This window comes from Herpailurus yagouaroundi, unplaced genomic scaffold (genome assembly GCF_014898765.1).
Source record: "Herpailurus yagouaroundi ecotype Mexico unplaced genomic scaffold, PumYag 203, whole genome shotgun sequence".
Classification (NCBI taxonomy): domain Eukaryota; kingdom Metazoa; phylum Chordata; class Mammalia; order Carnivora; family Felidae; genus Herpailurus; species Herpailurus yagouaroundi.
This window is the reverse complement of record NW_024412434.1, coordinates 20184778-20204444: the sequence shown is the minus strand read 5'-3', so window position 1 is coordinate 20204444 and position 19667 is coordinate 20184778. Positions and strand designations below refer to the sequence as shown.

The following is a 19667-nucleotide window of genomic DNA, read 5'->3' as shown; positions in this document are numbered from 1 at the left end:
CACTTTCTCACACCATTCACAAAAATAAACTCAAAATGGATAAAGGACCTGAATGTGAGACAGGAAACCATCAAAACCTTAGAGGAGAAAGCAGGAAAAGACCTCTCTGACCTCAGCCGTAGCAATCTCTTACTCGACACATCCCCAAAGGCAAGGGAATTAAAAGCAAAAGTGAATTACTGGGACCTTATGAAGATAAAAAGCTTCTGCACAGCAAAGGAAACAACCAACAAAACTAAAAGGCAACCAACAGAATGGGAAAAGATATTTGCAAATGACATATCGGACAAAGGGCTAGTATCCAAAATCTATAAAGAGCTCACCAAACTCCACACCCGAAAAGCAAATAACCCAGTGAAGAAATGGGCAGAAAACATGAATAGACACTTCTCTAAAGAAGACATCCGGATGGCCAACAGGCACATGAAAAGATGTTCAGCGTCGCTCCTTATCAGGGAAATACAAATCAAAACCACACTCAGGTATCACCTCACGCCAGTCAGAGTGGCCAAAATGAACAAATCAGGAGACTATAGATGCTGGAGAGGATGTGGAGAAACGGGAACCCTCTTGCACTGTTGGTGGGAATGCAAATTGGTGCAGCCGCTCTGGAAAGCAGTGTGGAGGTTCCTCAGAAAATTAAAAATAGACCTACCCTATGACCCAGCAATAGCACTGCTAGGAATTTATCCAAGGGACACAGGAGTACTGATGCATAGGGGCACTTGTACCCCAATGTTCATAGCAGCACTCTCAACAATAGCCAAATTATGGAAAGAGCCTAAATGTCCATCAACTGATGAATGGATAAAGAAATTGTAGTTTATATACACTATGGAATACTACGTGGCAATGAGAAAAAATGAAATATGGCCTTTTGTAGCAACGTGGATGGAACTGGAGAGTGTGATGCTAAGTGAAATAAGCCATACAGAGAAAGACAGATACCATATGGTTTCACTCTTATGTGGATCCTGAGAAACTTAACAGGAACCCATGGGGGAGGGGAAGGAAAAAAAAAAAAAAGAGGTTAGAGTGGGAGAGAGCCAAAGCATAAGGGACTGTTGAGAACTGAGAACGAACTAAGGGTTGATGGGGGGTGGGAGGGAGGAGAGGGTGGGTAATGGGTATTGAGGAGGGCACCTTTTGGGATGAGCACTGGGTGTTGTATGGAAACCAATTTGACAATAAATTTCATATATAAATAAAATAAAAATAAAAATAAAAATAAAAAATAAAAACCTACCTCAGCTCTCCAGGGGGAAACGGAGTCTTGGATTCATGTGGTGGTGACCCAGATGGAGAGAAACACCTGTGCCAGAGAACCAGGCTGTGGGGACAGAGGAGTCAGGGATAGTTCCTAGGGTCTGGCTTGACCACTTAAGTACCATGTTTGTACCATGTACGGAGACAGAAAGTTGGACACACCCATTAAGTCTGAGATGCCTAGTGGACATCCAAGCGGAGATGTCAAATAAGCAGCCAGCTCTGGGTCTCCCTCTCGGCGAGTCTGGGAGGGAGGTGAGAGACTGGGCGTTATCTGTGTCTACACAGCATTAAAGCATGGGCCCATGAGACCTTGTGGGGAGGGTAGTGGGAAGGAGAAATGTAGGCCCAGACAGTCACTGGAGTGTCCACAAGTGACCAAGAGGAGAAAGAAAATCAAGTCATGGTGTTATGGAAGATAGGAGAGTCTCCAGAAAGAGCGACCAGAGTCATCCCTGTTGGGTGCCGTGGAGAGTCCAGGGGAAGGCACAGAGAAATGTCCTCAGGCCTGGCCACGCAGGGCTTGTAAGAGACTCTGACAAAGCAGTCTGAATGGAGCAACGAGGCAGGAGAGCCACTTGCAGGGTGCTGAACAGGGAAAGAAAGGCGAGGAAGCAGGAAGGAAGGGCGTGCAGACGTCCTTCCGGAAGACAGCAGAGACACAGGGCGGTGGCTAGAGACAGACACGGTTGTGGAAGCATTAGAGATGTGCTACTTTAACATCTGCCCGCTACCGATGAGGAGAAAATGGTGAGGAAAAACTTCTGGAATCCCTAAGGAAGAGAGGAGATGAGATGCTGAGCACAAACAGAAGGACTCACACGTAAGGGAAGAGGGACATTCCTTCCAGTGCAACGAGGGACAGTGAGCGGGTCTATGGGTTTGCTGGGGGCCGGGGGGCGGTGAGGGTTCTCAGCTTCTCAGTGAAGCAGGCAGAGATGTGAGGAGAGGAGACAGAGGATGGGAGTGTGAGTGAACACACAGGAAGCCAGCAGGTAGGGAAGAGGGTGTGAAAATCATCTTGGAGACTCACGAAACAAACGACTAAGTGGCCCCAGGACCGATGCCCATTTGAGGTCCGTGGTCGTGAAACGGACGTGCAACCAGTCAGGGCAACCACCGGTGAGGTTTCCTCCAGCCACGTGCAGCTGCGCTGGGGTGGCCACAAGCGGCTCAGGTCAACCGGAGTCAGGAGTTATTCGGTCAAAGATGGCAGAAGGGGAGGGGAGTGGCTCTGCGGGGAGTGTCTGCAAGGAGACGATTCCAACGAAGGGCCATGATTCGTAGGCTGGGCAGGGAGGCAATCCGTGGGTAAGGACACGGTGAGTCAAGGCTCTGGAGCCCTCAGTGGTGTGCGAACCACTGCCACAGGGTGAGAGGAGGGAGTGCAGGGGCTGAGCTCGGAGGTGGTGCATTTGATTTGCTGGAATGATGAGGCCTAAGGCAGGACTGCAGAAGTGGGTGACCGATGTGGGACAGAAAAGACCCTGGGAGTGCAAGAGCAGCTGGGGCACCAGGGGGCATCCTCTAGAGGGAGGCGGGGTAGAGGAGGGCACCCCTGGGGTGGACGAGCAGCTGGGACCGGGGGGCATCCTCCATATGGAGGCTCACATTCCCAAGAAACGATTCTAGGAGCATCGTGAACCTGGGAACTAGGAGCTCGTATCATCAGTCCAGGAGGAAAAGCTGACCCAGACACTGGTGATGAGTGGTCCAGCTGGCCTCCAAGGATCCTCAAGGAAGGAAGGAAGGAGAAAGGAGACAAGTAATGTGAGCACAGCCCCCACCTGAGAAGGCTGCAGGGAAGGCTGTGTCTCAGGGACATTTCAGACCAGGAAGGGGGGCAGTGCTCGGAGAAGAGGTAGAAGGCTGTTCTCTGCAGCCATACTGGTGCCCAGAGGACACAGGGTGAGGGCTGGGGAAGGCGGTGGGGAGTTGGGCTCTATTGGACAAGGTCCCTTTCTGGTCTGTACCCCGCAGCCTGGCTCTTCTCCATTTATTTATTTACCGTTTACTTTTATTTTATTTACTTATTTTGAGAGTGAGGGAGCGCAAGCAGGGAGGGGCAGAGAGAGAGAGAGAGAGAGAGAAGAGAAGAGAGAGAGAGAATCACAAGCAGGCTCAGCGCTGTCAGCACAGAGCCCGATGCAGGGCTCAAACTCACAAACTGTGAGATCATGACCTGAGCTGAAATCAAAAGTCGGACGCTTAACCGACTGAGCCACCTAGGTGCCTCTCCTCTCCATCTCTCAAGGCCCACTGGCAGGTCCACACCGCAGAAGCCCAGTAGCCTGGCTACTTGAGAACTTTCTAGCAAAGGGTGTGTTGGTGGGCCAACATCTCAGGAAAAGGATGAGCAATTCACCGGAAGCAGAAGAAAAGTGGAACAAAGAATGAGTACAGCCAGTAAGAGAGGAAATGAAGACTAACTCTGAGGAAAAGGTAGGGGAGGGGCCAATTAAGAGAAAGAGCAGGTGATGAAAATTATGGTGGCTGTGGCCTTTAGAACAACGTGTAAAATATGACATGGGTCAGTTGTGTTTTTTTTTCTTAGAGTGCAGAGTATCCAAATATATTTCCTTGAGGAACACCATAATCCATTAGCTACTACCAAAGATCCCTATAAGTTAAACTTTTTTTTTTAAGTGTATTTATTTTGAGAGAGAGCATGAGAGCAGGGGAGGGGCAGAGAGAGGGAGAGAGAATCTCAGGCAGGCTCTGCACTGTTAGAGCAGAGCCTGACACGGGCCTTAAATTCACCAACAGTGAGATCATGACCTGAGCCGAAATCAAGGGTCTGACACTTAACCAACTGAGCCACCCAGGTGCCCCGGTGGTCAGTTTTTTAAATTAAAAAATCAAAACACGCAAGGCTGCGAAAGATAAAAATGGGTCTTTTTTAGATTTATTTAAATCCAAGTGAGTTCTATAGCATAATACTGGTTTTGGGAGTACAATTTAGTGATTCACCACATCACTTACCCAATGCTCATCCCAACAAGTGTCCGCAATGTCCATCACCCATTTAGCCCGTCCCCCCACCAACCTCTCCTCCAGCAACCCTCAGTTTGTTCTCTATATTCAAGAGTCTCTTGGGGTGCCTGGGGGCTCAGCTGGTTAAGCATCCGACTTCGGCTCAGGTCATGATCTCACAGTTTGTGAGTTTGAGCCCCGCGTCGGGCTCTGTGCTGACAGCTCAGAGCCTGGAGCCTGCTTCGGATTCCATCTCTCTCTCTCTCTGCCCCTCCCCGGCTCATGCTCTGTCTCTCTCTCTCTTTCTCAAAAATAAATAAAAATGAAAAAGACTCTCTTATGGTTTGTCTCCCTCTCTGTGAAAAAATGGGTCTTAAGGCATATCTAAAAAGAAAATAATATACGGCTGCCGTGATAGCATTTAATTGCTCTGTGCCAGTCCCCTGCCACATGGGCACACGACACAGCAACAACAGCCCCGATTAGAAGAAGCAGGGTCCCAACCAGGCTGGGTCTGAGGAAATGCAAAGTGTGTGCCCGTCCTCTGGAAATGCAGAGTGGCAAGGCTTCAGGAAGCCTGGTTCAGGTGCTTCATAGTTTCCATTTGATATTTGAAGAGCTGAAGTCAGCTCTAAATTATACTCAGAACATCCTAATCAACAGACGTAATCTTGACGTAAATGGGTGATCGCAGCCTGTCTGTACCCAGGACATTAATTACAAGCTTTCACCTCTTGCTATCATCTTCCACTGGGCTGCATTCTGATAAAGACCAAAATTGTGATAAAGATCATTTCGGTCTTTATCAGAACGTAGTCCAGTCGAAATGAGAGCAGGACACTAACGATTCCTCTCTTAGTGAAGAACATGAGAAGGAAGCATAATCCTTCCCTCATTTCGAGAAACCCCCGGTCACTTCCCCCCACCCCGCCATGTTCACTGCAGCATCATTTACAAGAGCCAAGGTGTGGAAGCAACCTAAGTGTCCATCAATGGATAAATGGATGCATAAAAGTGATTTACAGTGGAATATTATTCAGTCAGAAAAAAGAAGGAAATTCTGCCATTTGTGACAACATGGTTGAACCTGGAGGGCATTATGCGAAGTGACACAAGCCAGACAGAGAAGCACAGACACTGCATGGTCTCCCTTCTACGTGGAATCTAAAAAAGCTGAACTCATAGAAACAGAATAGATCGGTGGCTGCCGGAGGTGGGATGTTGGGGGAAAATGGGTGAAGGGTCTCAAGAGGTACAAATTTCCAGTTATAAGATAAATAAGTCCTGGGGATGTCATGTACCACATGGTCACTATAGTTAATAACACTGTAGTATATATTTGAAAGTTGCTGAGAGGGTAGATCTTAAAAGTTCTCATCACAAGAAAAAAAGATTTGTAGCTACACGTGGTGACGGGTGTTAACTAGGCTTACAGTGTCGATCATTTTGCAATATACACATAATTCGAATTATTATGCTGTGTGCCTAAAAGGAATACAGTGTTATATGTTGATTATAACGGCTGCATGCTTACTTCTGCAGGGTCTCCACAGCCACTCAAAAAAGGAATAAATGGGGTCACCTAATTTGCAAATGGCACCGGAATGTGGTGAGGTAGAGAATGATTTCTGTCAAATGGTATTAAAATGAAGTAAACAAAAAAATTAATCCGATGGAACGTTGAGAGCCAGGAAATAGCGCTCTCTAGCCCATGCTTTAGAGAAAGAAACTGACTTTGGCACAAATACGTTTGACATCAGCGTTCTTCCCAATTCTAACCCCACCACCAACTCAGGGAAATCCCTCTCAAGTCTTCCGTACTAGTTTCTCTGCAAGAGAAGTTAGAAGGTATAAGGGCACGTTCTGATGCACAACCACATACCAGAGGGGTTAAGACAATGAGGGACAAGACAGAGAAAAATGCCACTCTTGAAGGCTACGAACACTTCTTCCTTTGTTTTTTAAGGGGGGGGGGTTGTTTTATTGTGTTAAAAAGCACATACTATTTAATTTACCATCTTATCCATTTTTAAGTTTGGGAGTGTGAAGTACATTATTGTGCAACAGATCTCCAGATCCTTTTCACTGAGCAAGACTGAAACTCTACCTCCTTGAATATTTATGAACCTTTCTTCAGTGATGCTCAGACGGGGTCCTGGGCTCTGAACTCATGAGGTGAATATTCTCAGCTTTGGAGAAGAAAGAGAGACGTGGTATGGACAGAGTGGTGAAGCCCTTTCTTTTCTCTCACCCAGTTGAAGGCTGGCCTTAAAACAAACAAGATCACAGCCAGGGGAGAGTTTAACCAAAATTCAAGTGTGTTTGTGCACTCATAGGACAACATGCATAGTATCCAGCTCTGGGTAAATTTACTGCCATCACCATCTGAAAAGAAGCTGTCTTATAATAGGATTTTAGTGGCTGGCCCAAAAGTTAGTCACTTTTCTTTTTCAATATTCAACATACCTTGGAATCCTGAGACTATTTGGACAACATCTTCATACACCATTAGAGTTGCAGATCGTTCTGGAAGCAGGCCCAGGCTCAGTGAAGAAAATACTGCAGAAATAAAAATGGACATAAGGGAATTCTGACATTTAAATCAAAATGCCCACTCCAATTTTTTGGGGACTCTGCATTCTTACTATTCTGATTTCAAATCAGTCAACAATACGGATTTTTAGTATTGTGACATAATAAGAAATACATACTTGATTTCTGCTCCTGGTTCCTGACACAGAGCTCCTAAATCCCTTATAATTTCCTGGGTGGTAGGAGCATCTTTTGTTCTAATGACGCGAGTCTGGGTGGGCTCCTGGATGGGGGTTGGTCACCAGAAAGACCAAGCTGTAATTAGAAACTTGGAACTTTCAGCCCCACCTCTCCATCCTCTAGGGAGAGGAGAGGGGCTAGATATTAAGTTCATAATCAATCATGCCTACATGGTGAAGCCTCCGTGAAAATTCCAAAAGTACAGGGTTTGGGGAGTTTCCATATGCGTATAGTGTACGCATCTACGTGCCAGGAGGGTGGCACGGCTCAACTCCACGGGGACAGAAGCTGTCAGCCATGCTCAGGACCCTTCCAGACCTCATCTGTACACCTCTTCATCTGGCAGTTCCTCTGTATCCTTTATGATATCCCTTAGGATAAACTGGCCAATGTAAATAAATGGTTCCCTGAGATCTGTGAGCCATTATAGCAAATTACTGAACCCGAGAAGGGATTGTAGACACCCCTGATCCATAGCCAGTTGCCAGAAGCACAGGCGACACCATGGGAGTTGTGTCTGAAGCTGGGGGACTGGTGGGGGACAGTCTTTTGGGTCTGAGACCTTAACCTGTAGGGTCTGCACTAGCTCTGGGTACTTAAGGTTAGAACTGAACTGAATTGTAGGACACCCAGGTGGCATCCAGAGTCGGAGAACTGGTTGGTTTGAGAAAAAGCCCCATTCATTTGGTGTCAGAGTGTCGTGAGTAGAGAGAAAGGAAACTTTTTTTTTTTTTTCATTTAAGTCTGATTAGCAAGAGGCTTTCCAATTGCCACGGGAATACTGCAATCTCCAATATAAAAACTGCTTACGCTACGATGGTCAACTAGTTTTTATTCACCAGAATTTTTTAGTAAAGATTCTGAATCTCCTCACATATCCATTAAAGTTTATTTATTTATTTTGAGAGGTGGGGAGGGGCAGAGAGAGAGAAGGAGAGAGAGAATCCCAAGCAGGTTTGGTGCTGTTAGTGCAGAGCCCGACACAGGGCTTGAACCCACGAACCGCGAGATCATGACCTGAGCTGAAGTCAGATGCTTAACCGACCGAGCCACCCAGGTGCCCCTTCACATTAGGAGTATATTAAATTACACATTATATGAATGGAAAATATATAAAGTTAGGTATTAACTTTAAAAAAATACTTTAAAAATATGTGCTTAGGTTAACATGTGCCATGTGGTAGGACAACATTACTCCCTATTCTGGTAAGTAATAAGATGAGAGAACTTGTGCCATTTTAAAAATTCTTGCTTAAGGACCTGGACTTCTAACTACAAAATTCACAAAGCCTGTAAGTTTCTGGATAGAATATGAATCCAAGAGAAAAAAATAAATGTATTATGGAATAATAATACTCATTAAGGTCACTGAACCCTTAGTAACATGTCAGACATTATTCTAAGGGCTTTAATTTTGGTAATTTATTTAAATCTCAACCCTGTAAAATAGATATTATTTTTCTTAAAAAATTTTTTTATTTATGGGGGGTGGGAGGGAGGGGAGGGTGGGTGATGGGTTTTGAGGAGGGCACCTTTTGGGATGAGCACTGGGTGTTGTATGGAAACCAATTTGACAATAAATTTCATATATTGAAAATAAAAAATAAAAAAAATTTTTATTTAGTGTTTATTTATTTTTGAGAGAGACACAGCACAAGCGGGGGAGGGGGAGAGAAAGAGGGAGACACAGAATCCGAAGCAGGCTCCAGATTCCGAGCTGTCAGCACAGAGACTGATGTGGGGCTCAAACTCACGAACTGCCAGATCATGACTTGAGCTGAAGTCAGATGCTTAACCAACTGAGCCACCCAGGCACCCCTATGAAATAGATATTAACTCGTCCATTTGACAGGTAAGGAAACAGGTTTATAGATAAGGAATTAACTTGTGCAAGATCCCACAGCTGGTAAATACTGAGCGCAGGACTGGAACTCTGGAGTCTGTCCTCCACTGCTATGCGACACAGACTCAAATTCAGAGACCCCTGCCCTGGACTTTATCCAGTCCAAGTTTAAAGATGAGGAAAGCAAGGTCTAGAGAGGTAAAGTGAGTTTCTGGGAAATTATCAGGGACCAGAAACATCAAGTGCTAAGAATATCCATTATTTAGCACCTCTGGCTCTTAATAGTGCCAGGGGGGACCAGTGAGCTGACCCTGGACATGATCTCTCTTTTTATATACCCTCTACAGTCAACTTATCTAGCTGTCGTTTTATATGAGGTCCAGTGCTGGACACGGACAACAGATCAATGCTGGAGGTAGTCCCTACCTGCAAGGTTCTACATTTGAAGAGAACTGGGACACAGAAGCAGCTGCACAATGAGTGGGAGCTGGCCGGTGCCATGAGCAACAATAAGGATGCACCTGGGAGGGGGGTGCCTGGGGGGGGCGCGCCTGGGTGGCTCAGTCGGTTGGGCAACTGACTTCAGCTCAGGTCATGATCTCGAGCATGGTGAGTTCAAGTCCCATTTGCGGCTCTGTGCTGACAGTTTCAGATCCTCTGTCCCCCTCTCTCTCTGCCCCTCCCCCACTGATGCTCTCTCTCAAGAATCATTAAAAAAAATAGAATGCATCTTGGTGCTGTGGAGACAATCTGGTGGTTTCTCAAAATATCACACAAAGAGTTACCATATGACCCAGCAATTCCACTCGTAGGTATAGACCCAAGAGAACTGAGAATATATGTTCGCATAAGAACTTACACATGAACATTCATGGCAGCATGAGTGATAACAGCCAACAAGCAGAAACACCCCCAAATCCGCCAACCGATGAACAGGATAAATAAATGTGGTCCATCCATATAATGGAACATTATTCATCCATGAAAAGGAAAAATGTACTGATTCACGCTACAACACGGATGGACCATAAAAACATTATGTGAAGTGAAAGATCCCAGACGCGTGGCGCCTGGGTAGCTCAGCTGGTTGAGCGTCCCGACTGTTGATTGTGGCTCAGGTCATGTGCTCATGGTTCAGGGCACCAAGCTCTGTGTCGCACTTTGTGCTGATAGTGCGGAGCCTGATTGGGATTCTCTCTCTCCCTCTCTCCACCCCTCCCTTACTCATGCATGCGCGCTCTCTCTCTCAAAATAAATAAATAAACGTTTAAAAGAAATAAAGATGCCAGACACAAAAGGCTACATATTGTAGAGATACATTTATCTTCCATGTTCAGAATAGGCCAACCATAGAGACAGAGAGATCAGTGGTTGCCAGGGCCTGGGCGGAGTGGGTAACAGTGAGTCACCTGTAATGGGTCTGGGCTTTTTTTTCAGGGGTACAGAAAATATTCTGGGATTAGTCAGTGGTGTTGGTTGTATCATCTTGTGAACTGCACACTTCAAAATGGTGAATTTCATGGTATATGAATTATGACTTAAAATTCAAAAACAAAAAAAAAAGTAAGAAATTAAAGAATTCATCTTAGGGGTTCAAAGTTGGGAGAAAAATCCACACCAGGTTGGGAGATGGGAGACCAGGGAATGCGTATGAGCCAGGACTAAAGTGGGGAGTCCTAATTCGGGTAAATCCTCTGCAACCACTTCAAAGGTACACTTGACCTTCTTTAACAATGACCCCTTCGGCCAATGGCACTGGGTACCTAACGGCCCAGAAGAAAGGGTCATTGCCATGATGCTCCTGCATGGGCCGCCCCGTCCCATTGGAGAGTTCACGCACATCCTGAGGGGTATGTCCTGGGCCCTGCGGTCTCTCAAGATGTGCGTGACCATTGTGGGGTGTTCTGTAAACACTTCTAACCTGAAACATTTGGTACTTCCATACATAAGGCATCTGCTCCAGCAACCTTTCTCAAACCTTATTTTCTGGAGGACAGAAAAACAGTCTCTTATAGCTGAGTGTGCTGCGTGGCAAGAGGGACACCACAGGGGCCTCCTGGAGCAGGAAGGAAGGGACTGCCCACCTCAAATCGACCGAGTGCCCCGGAGGGTAGGAGGTGGCAGAACGACTCTTGGACCCCCGTTATAGAAGAGATGCTGACTGATGTCTGGGGGTTCTTATCACACCAGGTAGATGTTTGGTTTTTGGTAAGTAGAGAGAGAGGAACATCTAACTCTACCTGGAAGAGTCAGGAAGACTTCATGGAGCAGAAAACAGCCAGGAAGACATAAGACGTGGTTGCCAGGAAAACATCAGTAAAGGAATAACAGTGTGGACAAACACAGAGCGGGCAAAATGTCAGATTCAAAAGGAGTCACAAGGAGAGTTGACAAACTGCCTAGGTGTCTAGACCATGAGATGTGTAAGGGAGACGCAGCTAGGGGAGGAGGGTCTAAACTTTATCCCGAGGACAGCAAATTGACACAATTCTACATATGCATGTATGTAAATATATATATGTAATGTATACATATATATGTATATATACACACACATATACGTATCTGCATGTACAAATTTTTAAGACACGAATGCTCGGTAACATAGAGGGTCATTTGAGGGGGCAAATGAACTGGGTCTGAGGTCTGGTGAAGCAATGGCTATGGAGATGGAAATAATTCAAATGTGGGCTTACAGTCTTTAGTTGATGGACTCATTTTATCAGGTGAATTTGTTTCACCTGCTTGCCAAGGTAAAGGGTGGTCTCCTTATGCTGGGCTCCCCCCTCCAATCTACACCTCCTTCCTTGAAAGCGCAAAACCAACACATTCTCCAGGAACCATTGTCAAGGATGAAAAAAGAAATCCATTCCAAAATCTCTCAAGGGTGCACATGCAAACAAAACCAGGAGGCTTCCTACTTTTCTCTATTCCTTGTCCAGTTATCTGCAATATCGACAGTGTTCTCTTTTTACATTAAAAAAACATTTATTTATTTACTATTTTAGAGAGAGAGAGAGCACACACACACAGGGGAGAAGGGCAGAGGGGGAGAGAGAGAGAACCTCAAGCAGGCTCCATGCTCAGTGCAGAGTCTGATGCGGGCCTTGATCCCACAGCCCTGGGATCATGACCTAAGCCGAAATCAAGAGTCGGATACTCAACGGACTGAGCCACCCAGGTACCCTCAACAGTGCTCTCTTGATCTCCAAAAGCATGCATGACAACAAAAGTTTACTCTGCTCTCACAATGGACAAGTCCAAGGTTTGGTCAGCTTTTCTGTCAGATTCTAGTTAAGAGTATCTTTATTATGTTAATGAGGCAAACACAGAAAATAATCAAAGACATGGTGGGTCCTTGAAAATTATTTAGTCTAATCAATATAGTTTTAGAAATAAGGAACGTGGGCTCAGAAAGCCATTGACGGGCCCCCAAAGCCATGATGGGCTCCCATATGTGAGGCAGCTGGGGGTGGGTGGGGCAGGAACCCAGGTGTCATGCCTAGTTCCCATCTCTTCCAATTAAACCTCATAATTCCCATTATTTCACTCATGTAAGAATATGGAGATTATAGAAATCGTTGCTTTTTCTCCAAGAATCATATTAACAAAGTCAAAACAAATGCAATTAAAGTCTGATCATGTTAACAAAGTCAAAACAAATGTAATTAACGTACACTGAATGTTCATTATTTGTGGATTTGGGGTTTGCGAATGTGCCTACTTGATAAAATTCATTTGTGACCCCCCAAATCAATCCTCATGATGCTTTCTTTTTAATTTTTTTAAACTTTTTAATGTTTGTTTATTTTTGAGAGAGAAAGAGAGAGAACTTGAGCAGGGGAGAGGCAGAGAGAGAGGGAGACAGAGGATTCTAAGCGGGCTCTGTGCTGACAGCAGACAGCCCGACGTGGGGCTCGAACTCACAAACCACGAGATCACGACCTGAGCCAAAGTCGGAGGCTTAACTGACTGAGCCACCCAGGCGCCCTCATGATGCTTTCTCCGTGCAAGTACAGAGGGGTCAAAAATTTGAGTCTTGGATGCACACATTCTCAGCTGAGGTCGGACAAGGCAACGCTCCGCTTTTTCCTTTCAGCTCTCATACTGTAAGCGTCCTCTGCTGATCTATTTAGTGCCAAGTTTTTCACATTCCTGTGCTTCTTTTCAGGATTTTGCTGTTTAAAACGGCCCCCAGGCACAGCGCTGACGTGCTGTCTAGTGTTCCTGACTGTAGGAAGGCTGGGAGGTGCTCATGGGAAAAATATATGTTAGATAAGCTTTGTTCAAGCATGAGTTATGGAGCTGTTGGCCAGGAGTTCCATGTTTATGAACCAACAGTACATATTAAATAACGTGTCTTTAAACACCCCCGAACGCACATAAACCAAGGTGATATATTGCTCAGCTGATGAAAATGTTATGACAGGAGGCTCACAGGACCCTAACCCTGAATTTTCCCTAGAGGCAATGGCTCAGTATCGACTAACCCAGTGCCCGTGTGACTTTACAGAACAAACTGCTGTTACTCTGTGCAGCTCCTCTCCCAGCAAAGGTTGAGCTGTGGTGTCTGGATACCATTTAACCTTCCCTTGTTTCCAGTGATTTCTCAGTGTGAAAAATGGAGGTGGTCAAACACTTTCTTCATATATTATCCAGTAAAGACCATCTTCCTATTTTGGGGGCTTTCTCTGGGTTCTGTCCCAGGCCTGCTCCCCATACTTCGGGGAGGTCACGGTTCCGACCTCCATGATGCTGGTGACCCCCAAACCACACCTCTACCTCCAAACCCCTTGAGCGCCCTCAAATCATTTCAAACTAAAGGCTGAATGCCCTTGTGTCCAAGAGGCAGCCCAAATCCAATCTCCCCTGCATTGAACTCATCAACTATGACCCCAACATTCATTCCTTCCCTCCCATCTCCCCCACCCCCACCATCACCTGCATCTACCTCTGCCTGAGCCCCAAGCCAGGGGAAAGCCCCAAGCACAGGGGAGTGGGGAAGAAGAAGGGAGCTTCTTTGAACTTACTACATCAATTGAGTCAACTTTAAGGAAGCACAGAGTGGTGGGTTTCTCAACCCTATTGCCCATCTGTTCTATCTGTTCCGTCACCAGCTAGAAACGCGAGATCCAACTTACAATTCTGTTTTGTCCTTTCCCTTAACTCTCTCCCATCTGTTCTCGTGGAGGCTTTCTGCATTTTGCCTGCTAAATATTTCTTTAAAGGTTTATCCCCCTTTCTCTAAGATTTTTCCAAATGATCTATCTCCTCAGTTGTATCTATATCAAATAGCTGTGAGCTGCTTTCCGTAGCTCACAAAGAAGTGGTCCCCGACTTCAGTGAACGCTTTTATCTCTAAGTATCTGGGGGTGAGGAGTTACTTGTTAAAATGCAGACTTTTGGATCAATGTCCCCAGACTGAATGGGTGAGTCCTGGAACCTGTGTGTTTTTGACAGCACCTTCTGATACTAATATCTCTTCACCCTCCGGACTCAGCTTCCCTCCTGCCCCCTCCAGGAAGTCTTCATTCCCTCACCTAGGATGACCAGTCCTCCCCCAGGATGCCCTACACACATATACACACAAACATCTCCTTAGATGGGAATGGCTTCTGTGGCTGACTACATAACTCTCAAACTAAGTCATAAACTCCGTAGGGGCAAGTTCTGCGTCTTTAGATCCATATCCTCAGTGGCCAGGGGAGTTCCATGGCACATAGTAGGTACTTAATAAATGTAAACTCAACTACAGAGAACTTTGTGTATGAGGGCAGATGCCAGGGCTGTATGAGATGTGTCCCCAGAGGCAATGGGGACCCTGATGGAGTGTGCGTCCAGTGGTGTGGTGGCACAGAGATGAACACTGACATTGGTATTTTGCCAGTCACTGTGCTATTTATTGAGCCTCTACTGTGTTTTAGGCACTGTAAGGTAGTTTACATATGTTAGCTGCTTATTAAAAAAATGTTTATTTTTGAGATAGAGAGTGCCGGTGGGGGTGGGGCAGAGAGAGAGGGAGACAGAGGATCTGAAGCATCCGCGATGGCAGCAGCGAGCCCGAAGCAGGGCTCGAACTCATGAACCGTGAGATCATGACCTGAGCCGAAGCTGGACGCTCAGCTGACTGAGCCACACAGGTGCCCCCTGTTTTGTGCAACTCCTTGAAGCTCCCCTCTACTTGCTGGATGAATGCTGCCTGACTGATGAATCACTTAATAAAGCCAAACAGACCTTCAAGTTTACTTGGCTGACTTCTGTTTTTTAACAACTGTTTTCCCTGAGTTCTGTGAGCCGCTCCAGCCAATCAGTCAAACCCGAGGAGGGGCTGGGGAACCTGTGAGCTACAGGTCAGAAGCACAGGTGACATCTTGGGACTTATGACTGGCATCTGAAGTGGGACAGTCACGTGGGACTGAGCCCTTAACCTGTGTGATCTGATGCTGTCTCCAGGTAGACAGAGTCAGAACTGAGCTCAACCGTAGGACGCCCAGTGGGCATCTGAGAATCTGAGAACTGCTTGATGTATGGAAAATCCGCCACACGGCTGGTGATCAGAAGTGCTGGATGTGAGCGAGAGCATTGAGGAAACACAGAGGAGTGTGTTTTCCCTTAGCAGGTGAGAAGGAGGAAAAGAGAAGGATCACCCCCTGCCTCTTTGGCCAGCTTGACTCTTGGGCCCCTTGAAGCTCCCTTCCAGAACACTGCCCCAATGTCATCCTGTCAGTTATCACCAACAAGGTACACAACAGGACGCTGGGGAAATACGGAGAAACTCTACGGTTTTCGATTCCATTGTGTGTGTAAATTGAGTGAGAGCTCCCACCTCCTTCATACAGGACCCTACTTTTCCTTCCCATCAGAGGACCAAAAAGTAAAGCAGAGACTAAACCCCTATTTTCTTTCTTTCTTTTTTTTATTTTTGGCAGTAGAGGGCAATCATTTTCTTCTTTCTTTCTTTCTTTCTTTCTTTCTTTCTTTCTTTCTTTCTTTTTCTTTCTTTCTTTTCTTCCTTCCTTCCTTTTTCTTTCTTTCTTTTCTTTCTTTCTTTCTTTCTTTCTTTCTTTCTTTCTTTCTTTCTTTCTAATATAATTTATTGTCAAGTTGGCTAATATACAGTGCGTAAAGTGTGCTCTTGGTTTTTGGGGTAGATTCCCGTGGTTTATCGCTTCCGTACAACACCCAGTGCTCATCCCAACAAGTGCCCCCTCAGTGCCCATCACCCATTTGCCCCTCTCCCCCACTCCCCCATCAACCCTCAGTTTGTTCTCTGTATTTAAGAGTCTCTGACGTCAACCCCTATTTTCAAAATGGCTTGTGTGCCTGACTCCTGCATGAGCCCGGACCACAAGTTCTGCTTCGCAGAACGGCCGGGACAACCTTACCAGGTAATCGGATTGGCTTCCACGGGGCAGAGTTTGGCACATAGGCATGCTTCGTGGCGGTGACGATCAGCTGACTGCCCAGCTTATACTGGAACTTGATGAAAGCGACGCCATCCGTGCCCGAGGTGCCAGAGGCAATGGAGACCTGGCTGGTGAAAATCTCGATGAGCGCATCTGGGACGGGCTGGTGGGTGCTGGCATCACTGACGTGGACTTTCAGTGTAACCTCTGGAATAAGGAAAAGGCAACAAAGAACAACTGCTATTTACCTGGGCCACCTCGACAACGATCCTGCCCTGGCTGGGGAGTGTGGAAGGTGGGCTGCACTCGGAAAATCTAGATTGACGTCCACAATACGAGTCCTTGTAACCAGGGAACACTTTCTTGGTAGAGATCCTTTGTCACTTTCCATGATTTCCTCTCTCCCCGCCCCGCCAATGCAAGTCACAGACTGCCTTCCTCTTTGCTCCTCCCTGCTCACACCAACAAATCACTGAGAGAAAAATCCTATCCCTTTAAGACATTGCATGACAAACACAATACTCTTTCTATCCTTCCCAGTGTTGCTGGCAAACAGGGCTCAAACAGGGCTGGGGCTGCTACAGAAGGACCCTGCGGTCTGAAAGAGCTGCACCCAGAGTCTTCAACAATCCTGCTGAACGTGGACGGGAGCCACCCAGGATCGCTGTGCTGGCGGGCAAGAAGACTAGACGGAAAAGCACTCCAAAGTGTCTTAAACAGGAGGGCCTGAAGAATGGGAAAGGAGAAACTTACAAGCAGAAAAAAATAAGAAGTAAACATTTGAAAAGATAGAGGAACTTGAGTTAGCAATACTGGCAAACCCAGATCATGAACGAGGTGGGGGGGGGGGGTATCCAGATCCAGACTCCCGTTAAAAACCTAAAATGGAATGATTTTCATTCATTCATGCAAGAGAGGTTTGTTGAGCCGCGACTCTGTGCCTAGCACTGTGAGTAATTGTGCAAGTCACAGTGGTGAATAAAAGTGAGTAGACAAGCAAGTGCTATGACGTGTGGTACAGGCACAAAGGGGGGCACTGCTGGAACAGCATGTGCAAAGGCTCAGAGGCAAGATAAAAACCATGCTTTCTGGAGAAACATGAATAGGTTCTGCAACATGACAGACAGCGTGAGGGGCATGAGGCCCAGTAAGAGATAAGTTTGGAGAGGCGAGTAGGGGCCAGACCACTCAGGGCTTCAGAAGGGACGTAAAAGGCTCACTCTTGACCCCAAGGGCGATGAGAAGTTACAAAGGTTTTTAAACAGGGGAGTGGGAATTAAATTTGGTTTAGAAACATCAGACTCTAGGTAAACGATGCATCGGGGAAGAGGCAGGACTGGAGACGGTGTGTGCAGTTAAGGGGCCTCCGTAATAACCCAGGAGGAGACGAGGTGGGCTGCATCGATTACAAGACACCAGCACAGTACTCCAGAAGAATCAGAGGTGAATCCTGCTCCAGGGAACCCTTTATGCCTGGGTGTGTAATGAGTGGCTGGTGCTCGGTGATATAAGTCCACTCTGACACACACACAGCCCCTCCCTGCCACACATTTTGAGCTGCCTCAGACCTGAAAGCCCTATCGAAGCCTTGGGATAAAGAGGTGGGGGCAAGGACGAGCAAGGACTCTCCGGGTGTGCAGGGAGGCTCATGTGTGCAGGACCACGGCAGTCGGGCTCAGTGGCCTGCCGGACGCCGAGGGGGAGGGAGTCGCTTCTGAGCTGGCCCTGTGTGGGAACTGCCCCCGGGGCATACACTCCAGAGCTCCACTGCAATTTCCCGTGCCAGGTTAGAATCTCAGCTCCACCCGGTTCTGGCCATGAGACCCTGGGCAAGGTACTTATCCTCACCAGGTCTGTTTCTTCCTCTGTAAAGCGGAGGTGAGAGCAACACATATGTCAACACAGAGGTGGAAGCATTCAGTGTGACACCGGACGGAGCAAGTGTAAACACAGCAGTTACCATTACGTTATTCCCATCACTGTGCTTGAAAGCACTCGGTCACAGTGTCCAGTGGGGGCCGGGCCAGGGCACAGAGAAGGGAGCTGGAGGGGAGAAAGGGATAAAACAAAGTGCAGGGCTGAGGCATCCTTCTCAGGGGGTGGTAACTTTACACCCAAAGCCCTACCTCCGCTGTGGCAACCAAACTGAGAAGAACGTCTTTTGGTTCAAGGACCTCTGCCTTGGTAGTTTGCCAAACAATCTTATGATACCAAAGGGACCTTCTGAATTCAGTTAATCACCATTTTTTTTCACGGAATAACTTAACATATTTCTTGACTAGATGACCACAAAGAACAGCTAGAGAATACTGGGCCTACGTATTAGAGATCTCTCAAGGGGTGCCTGCGTGGCTCAGTCAGCTAAGCGTCCACCTTCAGCTCAGGTCACGATCTCACGGTTCCTGAGATCAAGCCCTGAATCGGGCTCTGTGCTGATAGCTCAGAGCCTGGAGCCTGCTTCGGATTCTGTCTTTTTCTCTTCCTCTCTGCTCCTCCTCCGTTCGTGTTCTGTCTCTCCCTCAAACATAAACATTAAAAAAAGTAATCTCTCGAAACCTAGTAGACAGGAAAAGATAAATGCTACAGAAACTGAACTTGGCTACTTGATCTAGGGAGAGAACTAATGTCCAAAGAGGGATAAAATCAACATCATGGAAAACCAGGATAGGACATCGCAAAATATGCTGAGTTAATCCCCTCCAACCTTACCAGTTATCTGAATGCAGGATGTTCGGGATGTATGACACACACGTGTTTTCTTATTTAACTCAACTCCTTAGGTCCCCAGGTGGCATGCGAAGTTATAATGTAAATTAACTCTGCTTTCATTAATACTCACAGAGCAGAAATCCCCCGGAACAGGGCGAGTGGAAGGGTGGCTTTGTAGGGCGGCAGTGACGATTTCTGGAACTTTATGGTCATGAAACATTTACTAACAACTGGGATTACAAGGTTTCTGCTCTCTCTTCACTGTTGGCTGCTTCGCAAGAGCAGATAAGAGTTGGACAAAGCTAACCAACCAACTCATGAATCAACAGAGGAGGGAGTTTTACTATAATCGACGTCTTCGATTCTACGATTGGAATTTCTTCCAATTTAGAGAAGCCTACTTTATGTTCTGCAATTATCTACTTTGAAAGAGATCATTTAGTTGCTACTTTTGGTGTGACAGGATGAGGGGAAATGTTAGTATGGTTGGGTGATTATTACAGACTACTGGGGTATCATTTTTCTAGAGTAACATCTGGAATTAGGTTATCCATTCAACAGCAAACAAAACTGTTCCCACCAACGGAGTGATCTTAGGGTCTAGGTGAGGCACTATTTACTGAAACTATTCTCAGTTTGCAAGTTAAAAGAAGACACTATAAAGGGCCCAAACCTAACTATGTATTAAGATGAACTCT

At 46.4% G+C, this 19667-nt stretch overlaps 1 protein-coding gene across 1 annotated transcript in view; it reads right to left on the bottom strand.

The window, feature by feature from the left end:
- FAM171A1 (family with sequence similarity 171 member A1) overlaps positions 1-19667 on the bottom strand; it is a 103368-nt gene that overhangs the window by 52720 nt on the left and 30981 nt on the right. Inside the window, exons 2-3 of the mRNA XM_040451329.1 lie at positions 16240-16467; positions 6706-6798 (exon numbers count right to left, since the gene is read on the bottom strand). Coding sequence (XP_040307263.1) covers positions 6706-6798; positions 16240-16467 — 321 coding nt within the window. The remainder of the gene's footprint in view (positions 1-6705; positions 6799-16239; positions 16468-19667) is intronic.